Source organism: Eufriesea mexicana, unplaced genomic scaffold, assembly GCF_001483705.2.
Source record: "Eufriesea mexicana isolate 0111107269 unplaced genomic scaffold, ASM148370v2 scaffold1140, whole genome shotgun sequence".
NCBI classification, from domain to species: Eukaryota; Metazoa; Arthropoda; class Insecta; order Hymenoptera; family Apidae; genus Eufriesea; species Eufriesea mexicana.
Window position 1 is genome coordinate 161614 of NW_016909285.1, and position 22951 is coordinate 184564.

Genomic DNA, 22951 nt, shown 5'->3' on the forward strand with positions numbered 1-22951 from the left:
AAAAAGCGAGGAAAAAAGACATCGGAACAAAGAACGTAAACCACCCTTAAGTATCGTGATATATATTATATACGGGACGTTTTTCTGGGCGGAATATATTTTGGCAGCGAGCGGCCACTCGAGTTTTGTCGTTCGTGAAAGAGTGCGGCGTGTTCACGCATATTCACGACAACAAAAATTTACACGGAGCATGCGATATAGAGGCGGCTCGAAGAAGGGTGTCGGTGGTCTTTGACCGAGTTTCGTGCGGTCGATCATATTCCGCCGGAACTCGGTCACGCGCTTATGCATCGGTGTCGTCGTCGCGGCGCCAACGGCGGGCGCGCGCGCCCATACGCAAAGCAGGAAAAGTAAGAGTGAACGGTTGATTGCCAGTGGAACGGGTATACGCAGGATCGGGCCGGCCTAGTGGCCAGCCGAAGAAGGACGAAGACGCCCGAGTTAATTTAAGGACGGTCACGAACTAACGATATAGAAGGAAGGAGACTCGCCTCTAATTCGATCTCGCTAATTGCGCCATCGGTCGAATTTTTTGTGCACTTAGGGAAAGGCTGGATTTAAGGACGATTGGTATTTATGCACAGAAAGTAAGATACGGTGTAATTCGTTGGTCTTTCGTAGCTGAGGGGATTGTCTAAAGGAAGGAAGGGATATTATTGGAGCTGGATATGCCGTGAAAAGTGCAATAAACATTATGGAAAGAGATACATAATCCGACGATATGGAATGCGATGAAGCTCAATTTAATTGCCTATTGCAGCTTTTATCCTGCGGATATATGACTACAATAAAAACGGCACTCTGCCAACACGCAGGCTAGAGAGAAACGGGGTCAGGTATGTCTACGGTAAATCAGCCTTCATCGAGAAATCAACAAAAGCATTCGACGTTACAAGAGCTCCCTGTTAAAGAGTCTAAACACTCGGTATTTTGTATGTACGTATGTATATATGTGTACGAATGTGTGCATGTGTGTGTGTGTGTGGAGCATGAATTTGCAAGGACGCTTTAGAATCGCAATTTATAAGAATATCATTGGAAACGTTATATTAAATCGAAATACTATACTCCGTTCGAAATAATGTCGAAAAATATCGCATTACAACGTGCACGATACGGAAACATACGCGATGAAATTCTATACCGTAAAATTCGCATTAACCAATTATTCTCTAGATAAAAACCATTCCATGGACAATCGAACGTTACACACAAACGTCGAGAGAAAGCTCGTTCCAAACGGTGCTTTTTGAATGCTCGAATCGCGGATCAATAAGCAGTCCCAATGCATATAGTGGTCCGAAACGAATGCATGATCTACTTCGATGCTGGCATGACTGCTGCTGAAATCATGGCAGACCTCCCTGTAAATCCCGACCGTGTTCTAAAAGTCGATTCTAACCCCGCTTTTGTACATCCCTTGTGCGTTGGAACAGCCAACTTGTCGTGGCTATAGGTACGACATAGAAAGATAATCTGTAAACGTTGTTCCGCGCGTGAAACAATAGATATCGTGCATTCGTGGCGACCACTGCATTCCCTGTAATTGCACGGCTGCCATCTTGATGGAGCGCGGCGGAGGGCACAGTGGCGCCACCGAAAGGCAACGACGACGGAAAACCCTTTTCTCCACGCTGTGGTGTGGCACAGCAGCGACCCGACGCCGACACCGATGCCGACGTTGCGTGACGTCACGAACCAGGCCGGGTACGTTGCGGAAAAACGTTGTCATGACGACGAGTGCTGACGCTACCGTCGCCGCACCGTCGTTACCACCACCATCCCGCGATTCCCTCAAGCCACATTCACCAATGCCAAGGATTGGAAACGGCAAAAACAGCGGGCGAAGGCTGAGGAACGATCTGTTTTTCCGTCGCGACGTGTTATTCGATTTTTCTTAATCCCTCTTTCCGCGAATATCGTTCTCCTTCGAGACGGAAACTCCCGCGACTGGACGCTCGGATGAGTCGGAAGTCGCGGGGTATGTAGGTCGTTCGGTATGGATTGAAAACGATACCGAGGGGAATTGAAAGAAATTGCTAATAATACACCGTGAATACGGACTGGATCGGAAAATACGCTCGTAATTGTAACTTCTGCCAGACAGAGATAACGATGCTTTTAAATTGTTAGGTTAGGAAATTTGGAATTCGTAAATGCTACGATTCCAAGCATAATATTCATGTATGACATTAAATATACTATTGATCATACTATTTAATATACTATTGATTATAAATATATTAAATATAATTATAATTAGCACATTAAAATTGGAGCACAGAGAATGAAAATTGTAATTGAAATGTAACTTTCTTTTTATTTTATGAACTCTTTAGAACTGTGGTAAACAATGTAGGACAGTTAGAGAAAAAAATAAAAATTTGAGTGTGATTAAAAGGGAACATTTGTATTGTTTTTATATCACAGGGTTGTAATGAATATTATTGTATAAAGTCACTTGTTGTTGCTTCAAAAGCTACAAAGAACGAGTTGCGGGCAGTGGAAGAAGTACGAGGCAGTAGTAGAAAGTTACTTTGCGCCGCCAATGGAGGACGACATAATAGCGATAAATGTTGGGTGCGCCTGCTGTTTTAGCGTGACATCCAAAAGATTGCTATCACTCGGATAGTCATATTAGAAACTGGAATCGATAATCATTAACATACATACGCGTGCATTATAACCAACTTTTTCGCTGGAATTAAACAAATTTCTAGAAGCAACTTTTCGATACCACGTAGTCCGTTATAAAAATTAAGGGAAAGCTCGATTACGCAAAATTAATAGAGACTTAATTAAAACTTAAGCTATAATCGAACTAACGAAATTACTGATTGCAAATTATCTTGGCGTAAAATTTAAAAAATTGATGGAAACGAAGATATACTCGAAAATCGGTGTTTCGTACTTCATCGACGTGTACTAGATTATTCGAAAGCATATAAACCGTGTCACGATACTAACAAAAGTATTAAGTACATAATACAAATTGTTGCTCTCACGGCATCAGCTGCACTGACACGACCCACAAAAGACAAAGTATATCTGAAGCTAAAGTATGGTGCAGAACAGGGCCATGCGTTCTTGCGAGGACAATCGATCGATTGCCCGTTTGCCTGCCTGCCTGCTTGCCTAACGCCTGACTTCTCCTACGGTTTTCGCTTGCTGTTATACCTCGGTACACCAGCCTACGGCGAGATGCGATCTCGATCAAGTGTTCTTCATCAATCGATAGAACCTTGAACCCTGCATCATTTTCTCTATACTTCAATATCTTCCCCCTTGGAGGAAGTCTGCGAGTCCCTTCCTGGACGATTTGCCCCCTTTGTGTTCGGTCTAATATTAGATCGACCGAAAAAGCGAAGCAAGTTATCATTTTTCTTATTATAGAAGTGGAGGAAGATAAATTTTCGATTCAACGATAGCAAATTGCGAGACTTTTTTTCCAGGTAGTTACAATTTAGAATGGGAATAAATCGATAATACCATTAAACTGAATTTCCATATCCGAAAGATATTATTTAATTATCCGTCTGCAATTTTGATATTAAAATTTAATTTCAATGCAATATCGATTAGCTACTTTAATATTGGTAATATTATAATTTTCGATATTTTCTATTTATTTCTTAGAAATTGAAATAATTAGAAGAATGATTAAAAAATGATGGAGAATGTTTTTAGAAGATAAATAAAATATATAGAAAATAAGTTTGAAGTGCTAGAGAGTTACTAGAAGGATGAAAGTATTAACAATGTTACTAAAAGTATGAAAAATAACTAGGAGACACTGGAATCGCTAGTTTTGCTGATTACTCGCATTTATTAGTTTTATTCGATACGCTATTGGGCTCGTTTCCAACTGTGTTAAATAACAGAGGGCCAATTTCCATTCATCATGGTACTACTTCCACGGATAATTAAACAGGAACGTAGATAAGGTAAGCTCAGAAATCCCCTAGAAATGCCTTAATATCCATATCATAAACTCCACAGACTAACACGCATAGCTGGTTTCTGGTGCGCTTCTGCTTAGAACGTCGTGCGACACATATCGCACCTGTTGCATTTGCTCGCTCAACGTTTGCCCTGCAAAATCTCCCTCCTTTTAGCCTCACCGTAGCTACTGCGCGCGCACACTTTTGTAGCGCCGTTGCTTATCATGGCGCATTCGGAATCAGAGAGATACGGATCACCGTCGAAAGAGGTTACCTCTGAACCCACTATTCTAAATGCTTCCCCTACCACGAACGCGACTGTGACAAAGATCGCTTTGTGCGTTGCATCAAAGCATTTCTATGCAAACCCTCCGGTTACAATTCCTGCAGATTCAACATTGCTGCTGGGGGAAATTGGAAATTCTTTAATCGCGGATATGAGGATAATGAACTCTATTGGACGGAAATTTTAAGAAACGACAATTCTAAAATTGTTATTTCGATTAAAGATTTGGTAATTAGAAATCTGAATTTTGAAGCCCGAAATTATTTAAAATTAAAAAATTGCAGGTTACCTCTTGAAAATAATAAATTGTAAACTGATAATTTCTGATATTCGTACATTCAAAAATACTAAATTTCGAAATTAAAATAGCCCAAAATTATTAATTCCAGTACTACAAACCTCGAAATGCAATTGACCCTAAACCCTAGAAAATTGCATGTTTTAAAATTGTTATCATAAAGAATTGTAAATTCGAAAATAGTATTTCTCGTAAAATATATACCTTATATCCACCATTTTTTACTATTAACAATTCCCTAAATTACATACCTCTCGAAAATTACATATCTCGAAATTGTAAATCTTTCCCAGAGATAAGGAAATTCTACACGAGATTCTATTATGTAATGAGTTTATGGAAATAAGCAAATGACTGAATCGAGAAACTGTTGCATGCCAAATGCCAACAAGTAACGCTTTTACGGGAATTGCATTAATGAATCGAAATATCACGGGCAGAAGAGAAGGCAAAAGGTTTCGAGAGCGCAGGAGGAACATTTAAGTCGAAGAAATCGACTTTGACGTCACGCTTTTCTCGCACGACGAACGGACGGGAAAATACGCTTCCTTTTAGCCACAGACAATGTAGCTTTGATACGACCTTTGACATTACACGGCTATACTATCGATCTTTTATTTATTAAACTAAATAGTTCATCAAATTTTAAACGATGCAAATATATCATTCACGTGTATTACATTCGATTTTATATATTACACGTATATATTCATAACCCAACAAGAACTAACCATCTAACGTAAAGATAACCTATAAATTTTACGCAAATTCTAATATACTCCACTACGTATCCGTAAATTCGTTCAAAACTGCATATTTGGTAGTACAAACAAAAGTAAAATATACTAATAACATACTCAGCGTGCATGAGCAACGTTTCCATCTTCTATCGGAAGTTAGGTTATGTTCGCTGATCTAGGACTCGCCAAACACAAACTTAATCATTCTCGAAGGACCGACATCTGAAGTGGGCACAATTCACGCGTTTCCTTTACGTCGAGGAAAGTCCCAGTGAGCCTGGTGGTCGTGCACGAGACGGTGATCGATACCATCGCACGACTCTTAAGCGGATCGTGCACGTCGTATTGACCGGCAATTTTCGCGCGGAGGAAGGTCATCACGAGACACATAAGAACACAGGGCAAGCATACACGGGAGTGAAGGAACACGATATAACCGGTATGTAGTGTGCGCGCCGGCAAGTACGACCTTCGTCGCCACGAACACAAAGGCAGCCGCAGCTATTTCACGTGCGACTAATCTCGAGAAGAGAGAGCAAAGAAGAAGAGCAAGCGCTTATCGTCATCGCGAGAGTGAACCCCTGACTGATCCCTGACCGAGGTGGCTATCGATCGATATATCGAGAATGGAACAGCAGTCGCGCGTCACGCTATACGTAGATATATGTCATTTGTGTGTGCGTGACTTTGTGACTGTGTGCCACTGTATATGTATGTGTCACCTTACAATTCGATTTGACTATCGTGTCCAACCTAACCGAAACTACGGTGGTCACGGTAATTGATTATACATGTATATAGAATAAACGGGAGAAAGGGAATTTCATAGAACGAGAAACGAACGTACTTTTTACGTCACGGAGTAGGACATGAGGGTGCGAAAGATGGAAAAATTTGATTGGCGATTAAGGCATAGAAAAATGATAGATACATAGAAAGGATGTTGCGACAACGATTATTCGTTGTGTGGTCAGGCTGCACGGTAGCGCCATTAGCGCCTCCTCCAGGGAAACACACGCGGTCTCCAAGTGGTAAATTCAACGAAATACTTTACACGCTGTTTACCCTGTCCAACTTATCCACTCACGTGAATCGTAGTAATAGCCGATTCTTATCGAACGAAAGGAAAATTTAGGTCGATTCGGATTCACAGGAAGAAATCGTACCCGAGATAAACGAATATTAAAACAGTTTGAAATTTTGTCACTTACGGTCGAGGAGTTTCTCCGGTAGCGCAGGGATAGTCGCGACTTGAAAGAAAAGAAGCACGACGTAGCGATATGGAGAAGAGGCACTGCGACGTCGAGGAGGGGCGGGTTCTGAGATACCTCCGCGGGCCTTGCTTGTTCAGCTTCGGCAAGGGTAGCACACTACCAAGCAACGACACTGTAAACTGAACACACCGTACGACGACAAACTTTTCTGTCTTTTCTGTACGCGTGCGTGTGTGTTGTGTGTGTCTCTTTCTTTCTTTTACTTTCTTGTTTTTCTCCCTTTCCTTCCTCTCTTCTTTTCTCGTTCCTGTTTCTTGTCACGATGGATACAGACGACAACGACACTACGAAGCGTATCCTAGTTTCTCAGCTATCCTCTCAACTTTTCTGCAATTCCAACGAATTTCTTCGTTCCCGATTCTCTCTCTATTTTCCGTTCTTCCGCTTCTTCTTCTTCTTCTTTGTATCCTTTATTCTACTCGCACCTCCACCTCCTCTTCCGACACCACTGTTCTTCACCGCAGCGGCAAGGACCCGCCCCGTGTCGCGCTACACAAACGTGTAGTGGATAAAGAGAGCGTAAAACTTGCTCTGCGACAACATTATCTGGCCGGTTATCGGTATCTCGCTGCAGTCGTCATTTCTTCCTTTCCTCCAGTCTCGCCGCCCGCGTCGCAACGAAAATTGATCGCGTTGCGCGCGACGGTCCCTTCCTGGGGGACAGACCCGACGCGTTCTACCACTCGTATCGCTGTCACCCCCTAACGCAGCTTCGTCTGACTACGATCCTTCCGTCTTTCCTGCCTTCCTGCCGTCCTTCGTACCCTTAACTTTCCTGACCGAAGGACCGACCGGGTCCTTTCCACTTCCTTTGTCTGTCAGTTCCTTCTGGCACATAGACGCGCGCGCGCGCCTTCTCTCTCTCTCTCCCGCTCTCTCTCTCTTTCTAATACCCGTCTGCCTGTCTCTGACGTTACCCCTCCCTCTCTTTCTCTCTTGCTCTCCTTCTCGTTCCTGTTTCCCTCTATCACTATATACCTCCCACCCAGCACTTTCTCACTCTTTCTTCACCCTAGTAAACCCCCCCCTCCCTTTTCTGTTTCTCTCTTTCTCTCTATGGACTCTATCTCGCTCACTTAGTCGCCACTAGCACACTCTCCCCCGTTTGTCGTCGTTTTCTTCGTCCGCGTTCCTGCTCTCGCCCCTTGCTTTTATCCAGCTAACCTGGCCAAGAAAATTCACTATCGTTCACAAGTCCTCCGTTGACACTGAGTCTGAGTCTCTTAGAGCACTCCGTGTCTTGCGCACACTTTTTACTAGCTGAAAAGCTTCTCTCGAGGACTGTGTCACGATTAGACAAACCCGACGCGGACGTTATTGCACCGCCACGCGCCAATCTCGCGCAGCGGACTCCACGGGAACTAGTTTCGAGGCGCCCCACTATATACCCGCACCATTCGCAACCCGCTACGTGAACCACCCCCCTGTCTGACCACCCACCACGCTCGACTAACCTGCGCGAGAGACTGTCGCAACTACAAATCCGTACTCACCGAATGACAATTGCGGTATACGCTTCTTCTCTATGAACCTTTCATCGAACCTGTTTCTCAGCTTTCCGCTCACTCCTCCTCCATGACGGCGGAGCTTGTGACAGTGGGCTCGTGTGAACGCAATCCATGGTAGGAACGGATCGAAAGAGAAAATTTCTTCGATTGTAACTTTGATTTGAAATAAGACAGCACAAGGTCGATATCACGGTTAGGATTCGTAAATTCGTACGCCCCTTGCTTCCGTACCACGAATGGATCAATGAAAATGTACTCTTCCACTAACAGCACCTCATCCGCCACCCCCGTGATAGCGAGAAACACGGTACCACACCGCGCCACCCTTACTATCTTCGCCTAAAAACATTCGTCTACCGCCTTTCGGAATAGCCGACCGTCTCTGCAAGCTCACCCGTAAGACTTTCCTTAAGAAACTATTGGCCGGCGATTGTGCTGCGATCTCACTGTCAGCCCGCCGCTCGTCGCCATTGTGACACCTTGCTGATTTTCATCCTTGCACTACTATACAATCAAGGACTCTATTTTTCCGTATTCTTTTACGTTTCCTTTTATTCGATTCTGTGTTTCACATTTTAAATATTTCTTCTATTCAAAAATTTATATTAATTCTTTATAAAGTAGAAATATTATCAAATAACATAGGAGAGTAAACAGATTAAATTTTACATGTTTCTGGTTTAAAAAATAATTCTCGGAATTTTTTTTTGTAGTTTATTAATGACCTATGTATAAATTTGTACAGAACAATTTGTATGCATTGCATTAATATATACTTCAAATTGATTCTTTTATATCAATTTGAAAATACGTGTAAAAAATATATGTGCTACGTATAAGTATAGAAAAATCTCTTTGTATAATTTAACGGTGGTATGTCGTGATGCAACTAAACGTGCACAAATATCTATCAAATATCACGCAATTAAAAATTTATATGGTCTCTAAACATCTTCACTGACTTAAATATGCTTCGCTATTTCGTTTTGATAACTTGCGGATACAAAGATATGTGCCGATTGCTACTAGGATAATTAACGGAAGGCCAACACCAATCGAAATGATCATGATTACCAACTGGGAAAATTTCTCATTAGGTGGTGTACCATATCCAATTAAGAATGTCCTGAAAAGAATATTAATATTACTTTTTCACGTGCAAAAATATAATAAAATGAAAATAAGAATATTTATTAAAACAATATTACCATGTAGAATAATACGTTTTTTTGTAGAAACCATCTCCCTTTGTTCCAAATGATACAATAATTCTTTGTGTAAGTAAATCATTAACCTTGTCTCCGTAATAACTGTACAACATAGAATTTACAATAGCACTTGTATGATTAGTCACTTTCAATGGTGGATATTGTATTGTTTCTATAGTACTTGATACATCACGAGATGCATCTCCGTAAGATATTGGTTTCCATTGCAAATAAGCTCCTTCTGTTTGATAATTTTCCATGCTTTTGTATGGTGGTGTTCTAACTTCAACAACCTGAAATAAAAGTAATATAAGACTAACAGTAAAATTCGTAATCTATTTAGATCAATTAATGGAAACAAATCATAATAAATTACCTCAAATATACCAGGTGTATGTTCATCATCTAAGCTCTTTTTTGGATTAATAAACATAGGAATATCAGGATTTCCTTCACCTACAACCAGCAACTCAATAGCAAATCTGCTATTAGTGAAGCTTTTATTAGTTTGTATATTATCAAGAATGATATCAACTTGAGTAGAGTTTTCAGTATGTAACATGTGAGGCATAGCTTCTGAATGATCGAGAGAACAAAATCCTCTCAACTAAAAAATAAATAAACATCAAATGACAAATTATCAATTTTATGTATATTCTTAATATAATAGAAAACATTACCGAAAGTTTTACACTTCCTTGTCTGCTGACATTCATAGTACTGTCATTGTAATAATTACCCTCCATGTTCAATGTAACAAATTCAGTATTTTGTATTAAAGTTTTACGGTCCCATTGATAAAACATAGGATGTAAAATATTTGTATTTACGATATTAGTGATATCGATTAAAGCTGTATCATTTATATCATTGAATTCTATAATCTAGAAATAATATTAACGTTGTTAACATTTTAATTATTAACGTTCTTAAAGATAATATGTATTATAGTTTTATATACTGACCTTATTAAAGACTACTCCAAATGTATAAATAGGTTCTTCTGTAAATGTTATGGAATTTTTTCTTTTCATAAGAAAATCTTCCCAACTTATATTCATGGAAGCTGACGGTGAAGTAAGCGCTAATAATACAGACGGATTACCATCAAAATCCCATAGATAATGCAATGTGTCATTAGCTCCATCAGCTCTTAGGTAAACTGTTGTTAAATTTTTGTCTCTACATATCGTGCCACAGTCATGATTCAGCCATGATCGTAACTAGTGCCAGGCAAATTCTTTTATATAAAAAAATGTAAATATATTGTTTGCAACTCGATAATTAAGTAGTATATTATTATAATTATAATCTCTATAAATCATATTTTATATTAACTACAATACAATTAAATAACATTAATATATTTTTTTAATTCTTATTTCTATAAAAAATATAACAGAATTTGATTCTATTTTTTATATATATATGAATGTCATTGTTTAAGTAAATTTATCCATAAATTTTCATACGCTATATCATTGCTAATCGCTTGATTATTAGGGTTCTCACGTTAATTAATAAATGGGTTATGGGAACTCATGTTCCTCATTAAGTAACGCACTGCTCCCAATTACCATCGAATTGTCATTCAATGACCCGAGATATGACAATAATTTCTAAATCGACTCTGCCCGCAAGATAGAACAATCAAACGATGAATCACATTTCGACCTTTGTTTTATATTCGAAAAAGATGCTGATCCAAATAACTAAATTAATCAAATTAAATTATTCCTTTCAATAACTAATAATAAGAATATATTGCGTCACTTACAGTTCTTTGCGTGCAATATCCAGTATCTATTACTATAATGAACAAAAACAGTAACACAAAAACATAATTCATACTGTCGAACGTGTATAACAGCAAATCAGAACATTTACTGACAACCCTACTGCAACTTATGACGCTACTGGCTGCTACTGAAGCTCAATCACTGGAATCAAAATGGATCTAAACGTACACTGCTTGCAGCGCCACATTTGGTTGCGTCTGCGAGAACATACGAATTTTCTAGATAATCAAACTACTATAAATTTTACGCGATATACAAATTAATTTAAAAGATCAATAATATGTAATAAATATATATGAATATATTTTATCAATATTCGTTCATAAATGGTAATATACCCACACAGATATTTATTGAAACGGATATTACATTTCTTCATTAATGTATAGATGACGCTACACTCTAAAGTTTAGCAAACAAAGGAAATACAATCATCGATAAATTTATGACTTATCAATGTTATTGAATACTTAAGTATATTAATCAATAAAGAATTCCAAGTGGGATTTCTAAATTCCGTAAACATTTTATTTAAATAAATATATCTTTCAAATTGAATCTAACATATTTTCATGTTATATTTAATAAGCAATTGTTTTAAAATTAATATACTTACTCGAATACTTACACTATCATATTACTGTTTCCGATGAAACATTGTAATAAAATTTAAATAATCTTTATATGGCTGCCTTTCGCGCCGAGGGAAGGAAACTCGTACCCCATTGGCTATTAGATTCCGCCAACGGTGGTGGAGTTACCAATCCTCGACACAGTATTTCGTTCAAAAAATTTAATATTAAGACTAAATAAATATTGTAATAAATAGTTACTTTCAACAAATATTACGTTCAGTACAAAAACATTTAGTAGAAAATTTATACCAGTGAAAAATATTGACAATTGTATATAATTTAAAAAAATATAAAATATACATTGTTACAATTATAATCACGTTTATTTATAAATATTTATTCAAATATGTTTCGCACAAGAAAACAGTAATTGCCTCTTTTTCGGGACACCGTGTACAGCCGAAGAAAGAGAACGTGTAAAAAGAGCATTAACTTGCAGACTACGACCTTGACCGAAGCAGTGTCCGCGCCTGAAGCACATACATACGTTCATACGAACATTCGTACGTACGTTTAGCATTTCAAGGAACTTCGTTTCTTCAGATTCTCACTTGCTATCTCTCTTTACATGAAAGTTTTACACATTAAAAATTTATATTTTACGTTAAAAATCATATAACATTTTTATCAGATATAAATAAACTATTTTTCACGTTGGTTCCTTTTTAATATTTTTTTCTTAATCTTTTAATAAAGTATAGCTTTTCTACAATATTTGCTCACACTGCTTGAAGCAGTGGCGGCCAATGCTCTTCGACGATTTAACGATACCACACTGAAGGTCGTCGAAGGAAGTCGGGATCATCAGTAGAATACAACCATTTTATATACCGGGTAACTTGTTCTAATACTAGTCATATCCTCCATATATTTTCACGTTCTTTTTTTGCAAAAACACAACAAATAGAAGAATATTATACAAACTTCTGAAAAACATCGATGTTCTATTCATCTTTACTGTGATTCGCTGATCATTTGGTACAAAAAAGATTGTACATACGTTAAGTCATAAAATACGAAAAGCATAGATTGTATAATTACTAGATGCGCGTACAATGCCAAGGAAATGTCAAAATTTCAAACGAAAGGATAAGAGCTTGTTCTTCGAGTACCTTTATCGACAAATAACCTCGAATTACTATATTTAACATGATCTCCGTATTAAGAAGACTTACCTTCGATAAATTAAACCATCGTTGACATTTCTCCGATATCCTCGCCATTCGTGTTTAACGACGAAACTTTTTAAATGCACACCACCCGATCGGTTCGCCGACACGCTTCGTGGCTCTGTTTCGTGGACGGCGCGTATCTCGATAACGAAGCCGGTGGAAAAATCGCGATGTATATACGAACGGGTTGAGATCGAATTCGAAGGCGAGCGTAATAATTGCAGCCGGCGCGACGACTGAAGGACCTCCGACTGCACGTATAACTTGCGCTCCGCCGGTTGCCGGCTAGTCGACCGGACGAAAAACAGACAAAGAGTCTTCTTGCGCCGTGAGTAACGCCGGCTCGCTCGGCCAATCAGAGGAATCGGCACGATCGCGGCCCGCGTTCAATCGGTCGGTCGACGAGGAGCTTGATGACGCTGCCATCGTCGCGTTTGCCGAGCCGGCTAGCTCGAAAACTGAAGATGACGATTTTCTTCGTAACAGAAAAGTTAGTTTCCAAGATTTTTACTGTTCAACCGAACCAAAAAAAAAATTAATTTTCCTTCAAGTCGCTTCGATACGTTCCAAGACATAAGTCGATAATGGAAATTATAGGTTAACTTTTGAACGAATAAAGTGATAAATGGATAATTACAAAACGATTTTAATTCTAAACTTTATACAGGGAAAATTTTCAATATCGTACTCGTATAAAAGTGATTTCGATTTATTTGAATCGAGGAGTTTGATTTATTCGAAATGAGATGGAGTTTCTCGAATTATCGAATGAAGCACAAGATTACTTCGAGGTATTTTATTTTTCTCGAAATAATTTGATTGTATCGGTAAACTAATGTCTCTAATTTTATGTTTTGCAGTTGTATGAAGAATTTGAATTTTTTTAAATCGATCAATTTTTATCATCGATTATAAAAATAATTGAGTTGACGTATTTTAATGGATTATTAAACTGTATCTATGAAAATGAAAATCTGAAAATGTTATGATAAGAAGCATTTATGAAAAATATTTTTCTACGAAGGAAGATCTAATACTTGGCAAAAGCTGTGGAATGTTTTTGAGAACCGTTTTCGCGATAACCTTGCTAATGCATAAAATACAAGGTTCGAGATGCAAGTTTGCGATAGAAGCCTAACAATTCTAAGTCGATGCATTAAAATTCACTTGCGTACACGTCGGTTACATTACTTATGCGATTCGAGGGGGTGACAGGTGATGAAACAGACAACGGAGCGAGGCGAATCGAGATAAAGCCAGACGACGTCGCGACAATACAGGCGAAAAAAAGTGTACTACCGCCGTGCTCGAAACTACGAAACGCACGAATGAAACGCATCGTAATTCCACAGCGCCCAGACTTTTCTAAGTCATCGAACTGCCATCTATGGTTACTGGTCGCATCCAGTTTGCTCAGTCCTATATCCTATGCTACAGGAATCACAGACAATTAATTGTAAAATGCTCGGTGCAGGAACATTGTTCTTTATACGTACAATCATTACTCGTTACTATGAAACAATAAACCATGCAAATAAAATTTATATGAACTGGAATTTTCATGAAGTTTCTTCTATATAAAATAACAAAAAAAATATCCGCAGAAAATTCTTTATTCGCAATGTTACCAACGTTATGAATGTGAATTACCTGGGTAATTATGATACAATCTATTAAAAAACATTGTCCCTATACATTGTACTTATTTTATCTCTACCATCTTATTCGATCTTCCAGCTTGTACTGTCCAAGATTAACCTGCACTCCTAACACTGAAGAAAAGGAGAACCAATGGAACAATTAATTCGCAAATTGCTGTCAAATGAGTTCGAAACAATGTTTTCTTGAAGAATCCCAATGAAAATTGCAGGGAAACAGTTCAAGACCAGTGATGTCGAAATAATGTTACGTGTCCTTCGCGCGTACCATATATTCCAAAGATCGTGCGTGTCCGTGGGCATACTCGTGTAACACGCGAGTATGCATCGCAGTAGTACCAGCCGATGGTTACACGGCGACTACGTCGCCAGGGAAAAAAAGGAATAAAGAAGAGGAGAGAAGCGCGCGCAAGGAAGAACCGGTTTCATGGGGGTTTCAGCCTCCACAAAATGATCCGTCTGGCTTGCCGGTTCGACTCCGCTTGCCTCCACTGTATTCGCCTCCCGCGAAAGCGCTTGCTCCGGTGCACCACCTACCTACCTACCCACCTACCTACCTACCTACCTATCTACCTATCTACCTATCTACCTGTTTCTTTCTCTCATCCCTCTCTCCTTCTCTTCCTCTGCCCAGACCTGCTGACCAACGTACCTGATTCGACTTCAAGGGTTCGAACTCGCGGCATTCCTCACTGAATGGCGGCTGGACATTCCTCGCGGGGTAAATCGATAGCAAAAGGCAAAATAGAACCTCCTGATTTGACACATGTGCATCATCCAAATTGGTGATTGTTGCATTGTTATTCATGCCTGATTTCTGTTTCCTTCACTTTTTAGTGGAGTTCAGAGAGATAGTCCTATCTTGTAATTTGGGTTATCTGGAGAGGGGCAAGTGAAAAGTAACTAGCTAATGGAAAGATTAGTAACAAGTAGGGGAATTTGTAATTGCCCTGATAGAAAATATTTAAGTTATTTCAATTCTCTGGAAAAATATATTTTTTACAGACTCTTAGGTCGTTCAGTTTTTCACCTTTTCAATGTGTTTTATATTTGTTCGAATTACATTTTGGGGGATTTTTAGAAAGGACTACTTCTATAGAAATTGTTATTAAATGAGAAGTTTTCCCTGATTCTTTTAAGCAAGAGAAGACCTCGTCTTTTTATTGAAAAAGTGGTATTGAAGCTCGACTTAAAAGAATTTTATATTTGACCTCTTTCAGTTTACGCAGTGTTGAACGGTGTCTTGTCTACTAAGTAATTCAAGTTAACTGGAGAATGTAAAACGAAGATCTTTTTGATGCAAGGAAAACAATAATAGACGGAATAAACAGAGTAACGCGATATTTTCTATAAATAACAAAACAAACCATTAATGTTTAAGAACAATATATTATAAACGTATTGCAGAATCACGCTGAAAATGTTATAATTTGAAATTGATGGTGGATTATATCGGTTTGCCTTGAAAATTCCAAAGGGAAGAATGGCGAAAACGAAGTACGCTTCGTATTACGAGGTACGAAGAAGACGCGAAGAGAAAACTGGTTTCAGATGGTAGAGAATGTTCTGGTAACATTTGCATTTAGTGCGCGTGTATAATTTACAAGTTCATCAATATTTTAAGAATCGTTACTTTAACAATACGCTCTAGGAAAATATCAAAATGACATTTTGAATCTCGTTCAATTCAATCGGAGTTCTATAGTCTCCTCACAGCGATCTCAGCCTAGGAAAATATCAGCATGTTCGCAATAAATCAACCAGGTATCTTCAATGATTTTATGAAATTCATATTTCAGAATAAGAAAATTCTACAAAAGGATAGAGAACCTTAAAAAATTGTTTAAAAAATTATTAAGACAGGATATCTAGAATTTCATTTTATAATTCAAAATAATGTCATCAGGCTTTTTTAATTAACAAACAGTACTACTTATAGCATAACATTTTTACATTTTTCAATTATATTTTGTCGCACATTTATATTCTAATCGAATTTCAAAGCAGACGCGAGAAAGAATATTTAATACTGAGTAAATTAATATACCTCTGAATAATATAGAAAATTGCCTCTGTAATCAAAGAACATAATTATTATTATAATTGATACAATATCGTAATTGTTTATTTAAAATATCAAATAGCATAGAAATAAATTAAAGATAAAAAACGAAACCAGATGCAAATTTATAAAATAAAAAATGAATTCTACTTTCAGCGTTCTCCAAATTATGTACGCTCCTGAGTAAAATGATTTCTGACTCATACCTGCTAGAAAAATCTAGTTATACATTTTTGTTCTGGTGTTACACCCTGCATAACGCTCGCGCGCGCACACGTGAAAGTACAATATACAGTAAATTATACTCGGCTACATAACGTCTCAGGATATTGTATATACATTGCCATCGTATTACGAGGATTAGTGCAGTTGGCTTTAGCCCCGACACTGACCTTGAATCCGAGCCTCCAGCACTATCTCCCCGTAGAAGTTCTTCTAGGTAACTATGAGACCGATTATTCTCTGACATTAACTGAAGAAAGCGCGAGTAGTCTTTGTACCACTCAACATCAACCGAATTCTAAACTTTCTTTTTCCACATTTGTGTTAATTGTTATGTATTATGCGCATGAATTGGATAACATTAAAAGTCACGTGGCTTGAACAGCGTAAAAGTTTATTTCATCGTACACTATTGCTGATGATATTTATCCTTACTTTGGAAAATCTAAAATTTATGATCTATGAATACAAAAAATAAATAAATTTTTAGTACGAAGAATACGAAGTAGGAATAAATTACGTTAAATGTTAAATTTTTTAAATTACAGCAGCAGATAAATAGTGTTTAAAGTATTATTTTACTGATTCAAGAAAACGTGAACCAATTTAGTAATAAAGAAAAATGAGACAGACGTTATACTTAGATAACTTTTAATATACCGATGTATAAGACCGATGTTTATTTTTAATGATATGTTTATTACTAGTTTAGCTATTATTAAGACTACTCTCACTAAATACACGCCATTGCTTCGACAAATAGTTAAGTTTGTTACTGCGCCTATTTCCCGATTTCTTCTGGTACACTTGGGAGTTAGATGAATTATAAACATAACTCATAAGTGCAACTATTTCGTAATTGGCCTAAATGCAACATGTAATTGAATCAATTTTCATACATCTATCGAGCAACATAAATAGTCATACTAATGATAACAATAATAACTAGCTACATCGAATTACTTTAAATTACAATATTCTATCTACCATATATATATCTATCTACTTATAAATATCAATTTTACTAGAAATATATAACACTGATATTAAAAACGTTTTACCATACTAATATTATTGTTACAACAAGAAAGTAAAGACTATCATTAAAATAGTTTACATATAGTTGTGTGTAATTATAAAACACCATGTTACCTTATTCAATCTAATATTATCAATACTTACACAACATCAATATTATTAGCCCCAAACAATATATCAATAATATTAAATTATCAGCAATATCTGGACTAAAATGCACGTAATTAATACTACTAATAATTACACATCATAATGATATAAGATACTAATATTACATCATATTTAACGTAATTAGACCAAAAATGACCCAACGCCAAAATCAAACTACCTAATAAAACCCATATAAAAGCACAACCAGTTTCCCATTACTGATTAATTAACGGATTAATTGTCAATAATGGTTCAAGTTCGCCAGACAGGAAAAATGATCATCCAGCATCAGGACACCGATAATATTACCGGTGGGACAAATTAAAGAACTGTGTATACCGGTGGCGTGCCGAATCGTTTCGCGATCTCGTATTCAGTGTTGCTCGTACCATAGGAATTTAAACGGGGATATAGGTATAAGAACACGGAGACGGGGAGTCGTTCGCGGTAGTGTGAGGCATAAACGCGCCGACACCACACCCAGCGTGACCACCATTGCGACACAGGACACGGGACACGGCCATGCGCGTCGCGGTGATCGTGAGTAGTCAAATTTATTCTTTTTTCCTCCCTTTTTTATATCCATTAAAGGTCCACCGATGCTTTGCCCCGTGAGTCGTCCGCCATTTTGCGAGTTTAACCCTTAATGTTATTTTCATAATCACCTCCTATAATAGTGACTTTAATCCCCCTCTTTATCGTTTTCCTAAAAATATGAAACAACGTGTTTAGTTTATGCGGAAAAATCGCGAAAGTAATGGTAAAGAGGTTAGAATCGTCAGATAATATTTTACTTCGTTTATCATTACTTACCTCCTTTAAGTTTCTTCACTTTTTATAAATCAAGAAGAGTTTGTTCTGTACCAAGATCAGGAGAGGTACAGTGAGAAGGTTGAGAGGCTGTTTTGAAGCTTGTATGCAAATTTGGAGGGGTTGGAAACTTGTAATAGCCAAAGGCATGATATTCAATGGACCGTAATGGAATTAAGAGATCTATGCATAAGCGTCCTTTCACTATTGATAAAGTGGAAGGTTGGAAATAGAAGTTCGAGTTTGAACGCGATCCCGCATTCCATCCTGTTACGTTCTTCGCGGACCTGGAAATGACGCTCGCGAGGCGCGAAGTTTGAATATGTTAAAGCTGTATCTGATTGTGAGTGAGAAAATGATATATAAAATCTAGGAAAATTGAAAGTTAATTAATATATTCTGAAATTATATTCTATCTATAAATCGTAGAATATTTTAGAAGGTATTAAATCACAAAGTTGAACGAACTTGTAATTTGTAAAATTGGAAGAGAGGTAAAAGGTTTAAAATTCTTAAATAAAGAAATAAAAATTATTTTCGATACTCGAAAATGAAAATTGGAAAATGTAATACGAATTTCTAGGTGGAAAATAGAGAATTATCTTCCGTATTTAAAATTCGTGAAGAGAAAGACGAGAAAAGCAATGAAGATCATTCTTTGAAAGTCCAAGGAAAGGTTTTATTCCACATTTTAGATGATTCCATTCTAATATATTTACATAGAGAAGGGCAGAGGGAGTGGGAAAAAAATAGCGCGTGTCAAGAGAGTCCAAGTTGATAGACAGGTTTTTAGACAAAGTGTAAAAAGTGTATTGACTTACATATAGAGTTTCCTTTATACTTGACATTCCTTTCTATCAGCCCTACCAAGCTGTCCACGTTTGTACATTTGAGTCGGGGAGCTTTCTGTTTCGACCGGTTATGCTTTGTAATCAGCAGATATTACGTAAGAAACACGAGCCGACATATTTGTCATAATTGCTCCATAACTTCTCGTTTTCTTCATTTTTTACAATTATCCCTGGTAGATTGCATAATAGCAGGAAAATAGGCTTACGTTACTCAAAATAGTCAAATAATTATTTACGCCATACTCGAGCTTATATCTCATCCTATAATCGAGTTCTCGAATATCCAAGTAAATTAACTACGCAATACAAAACGCAATGTCGATCGTGAAAATTCGAAAACGAAAAATCGAGAACGACGAATAGGGAAAAAGAAGGCAGATCGTTCAAAGGAAGAAAGTGAAAGTAGTTGGACGGGGGAGTGAATGAACGAGCGAGTTGTATCGGCGAAAGAAAACGCAAACTGGAGGGAGAGAAATTGTAGCAAGATCTTGAACGCATTTCTTAACGATGTTCGGCCACGAGGGACGAAAATTAACAGGCTAGCCGCACAAGCAAACCGGGTGAAAGTGCCAAGCAAGAAAGTCGAATAGATTTTTCGTAGTGTACTCCCTAGAAATATCTAGGTGCGTGCCACCAGTTGGAACGAAGTGCAATCCCGTAAGAAACGGATCCACGTCCGCTCGATTCGCCTGTCTCTACCTTCCCTCTTTTTCTTCCTTTCTGTCTTTCCCTCTCTGGCGAGACCGGTGCATTCCTACCAGCTCGATACTGGCTCCACTTCGCCAACACGATTGCCACAACGTATACTTCCTTTACTCTTTCGTGACACTTTTTTCACAACGACATTTATAGGGATTCTAAGAGAATTCGCTAATTTAAAGGACTCTTAAGTGGCTGCAGGACTTTTAGAATAAGATATGTTGCTTGGTATTCGTAGAATTTAGTAGTTCCCGATGATAGTGAGATTTCTGTGTTCGTTTGGTAACGTAGTACGTATGTGGTTGGATTTCTATATAATCGTATTGACTCGTAAGGTCTCTGAAGGTTAAAAAGTTTCCTAAGAAATTTTAGTAACTTCCGATCGTTTTAATGATACGATACGTTATCCAAATTTCGAGCAATTTCATTGCTTGCAAAGTTTCCATAATTCTATGATTGTTTATGATATTCTTAAATTTTTAGAGAATGTGATAGCTTTAATTTCAGAAGCACCTTTCTGGCTGTATAGTAAACACCTGTACAGTTTCATTACTCTGTGGAATTGTAGAATTTCGTGTTTTCGCAGAATTCTGCTAGCTCTCAACTACTGTGAAATTTTTGTGAAATGTTAACAATCTCTGACGTTTTCGCAATTTTCTAAATATTTTATTAATTCGCAACATGTCGGATAATTTAACGATTGCGACACTTTTGGTGTACTGCAGTAATGTAAACACAATTCTCTAGTTCAATACCACTGAAAAAATGAAATCCAGTTCGTTTATTACCATTCAAGTTAAAACTTTTCTTACCTCTAACACTTTTACATTTTATCCACCAATTTAAAAAACACGTTGAATCATTAAAACTTCCAGTGTTAGAAAAATAAAATTAGATTCTCCAAAATGAATTTATAAGTAAAAAATGTCACCAAAGTATTGTACTTCTCTAATCTACACAGTTTCCAAACTATGACACCTATTGTACTTTCATAAGGGTTCCAAGACAAACTGTCCTCCATACCACTCTTACTTCCTGCAATCATTAAACACGTAAATCAGCCAAAGCAGCATTTTAATGAAGAAATTCTTACATATTACACCTATAATCTAGCAAATATCGAATAAACTATTCCCAATATAAAAAAAAAATAAAAGAAATAAAAATTTCTTTCACTTTTATCGATTATACTTGCCAATTCACTTATTCTCATTATCTCGGCTATTTGCCTTCAAATAATTCAACATTATCCTTACAGAGCCAAGAGTTACGTTAATATGACCGGTATTTCATATCCTTATATAACGGAAATTACACGAGGGAATACGCCTGTTAGCATAACTCTTCAAAACACGTTAGAAGGGGTTGGGATCGAGCAAAGAACCGTCGAAATGTGGCATTTATTGGCATGATCGTAATTTGATTGTTCTTGTTTTTCCATTTACATTCGTTCGATATAACAGGTTTCCAAGGGACTGGTTTCGAACCGGTCCAGCATTCTAGTTTACACGTTTCTAAGCGCATTTCTGCACCTACATACTCTTAATAATTAGCGTAGACTGCACGTTGCTCACAAAATTCATCGTACGAAACCCGAGAAAAGAGAAAGCGTTTCGATTTCGAGAACTCGCGACGCATAATACTGGCATACGGATAATGCGCCTTGTGTGGTGCACACGTAACATCTTGCTTGACATTTAAGTCACCAAAGCGACGACAATGAAAGAGAAAGAAGCTGATGAGAAGGGAAAAATACGTGGAAGGACGTTCGTACGCAGAACGCATGGTTTAGCCTGTTGTATCATGACTGGTGTATGTCATAAACTCGGTATGTTTATAAAGGACGCTTCCGTAATAATACTCCAGATCGAAGGAGACATAGATTGATTCAGTATATTATGCATTAATTGATGCATCGTGATTTTATTACTTCTAAGTTTCCTCAACCATTGACCTTCCTCATTCCATTCACTTTTATTCAGTTTTGTATTTAGTCTTGGATATTTTACTTCACTTTGGTTAGGGTTCATTTTTTCCATTTTATATCCTGGAAGGATATAGGCTAGAGAAAATTATACGTGATCAGAAATTGTAAACGAAAACCTTCTCTAAATAATTTTCTTTATTTTATTTTTAAATTACGAACGTACGTATGCTAAAAGAAATGTCTCGTTACAGTTGTTGGCATGCGTCACTGCGTTGGCTTCGGCCCAATATAACCAAGATGTAGACAGTTTACCACAAAAGGGTCCGCCTTTGCGATCAGCACGTTTCCAGAGACTGCCATCTGCTCGACCGGCACTTCCAACGCAGACTGCACTAGCGAATCAACGAATTCGTCGTCCAATTACATTTAGGTATTATCAAAGTTACCATATCTTTCGATGTGATCTAAGAACCTACAATAGAGTTTGAACTCTAATAACCTTTGATATATATTGGACATTCTGTCAATTTAATTTTATCCATATTTGATTATTTAGTTAAGTTATTTTTGTAAGCATTTAATAATTTAGCTGTATTTTCATATTTTCTCTATTTAAAATATATCATCATTAATAAATTTATGCGAAATTACAATTTACTATAAAATAAAACTC

The 22951-nt window shown here is 37.4% G+C and overlaps 2 protein-coding genes and 1 long non-coding RNA gene across 3 annotated transcripts in view; 1 reads left to right on the forward strand and 2 right to left on the reverse strand.

Annotated features, from left to right (window-relative positions):
* LOC108547697 (uncharacterized) overlaps positions 1-7367 on the reverse strand; it is an 8950-nt gene extending 1583 nt beyond the window's left edge. The window contains exon 1 of the long non-coding RNA XR_001890220.1: positions 6477-7367. This is a non-coding gene — a long non-coding RNA (uncharacterized LOC108547697). The remainder of the gene's footprint in view (positions 1-6476) is intronic.
* Positions 7368-8880: 1513 nt separating this feature from the next.
* LOC108547691 (glycosylated lysosomal membrane protein A) lies at positions 8881-11227 on the reverse strand. The gene is made up of 6 exons (XM_017900314.1): positions 11033-11227; positions 10221-10478; positions 9936-10139; positions 9632-9862; positions 9256-9548; positions 8881-9173 (listed from the first exon to the last, which is right to left on the reverse strand). The coding sequence occupies exons 1-6, from the start codon at positions 11102-11104 to the stop codon at positions 9002-9004; spliced, it is 1230 nt and encodes a 409-aa protein (XP_017755803.1). The 5' UTR covers positions 11105-11227; the 3' UTR covers positions 8881-9001.
* Positions 11228-18428: 7201 nt separating this feature from the next.
* Positions 18429-22951, forward strand: part of LOC108547689 (DNA topoisomerase 1) — a 6836-nt gene continuing 2313 nt past the window's right edge. Inside the window, exons 1-2 of the mRNA XM_017900310.1 lie at positions 18429-18531; positions 22530-22708. Coding sequence (XP_017755799.1) covers positions 18514-18531; positions 22530-22708 — 197 coding nt within the window. The 5' untranslated portion in view covers positions 18429-18513. The remainder of the gene's footprint in view (positions 18532-22529; positions 22709-22951) is intronic.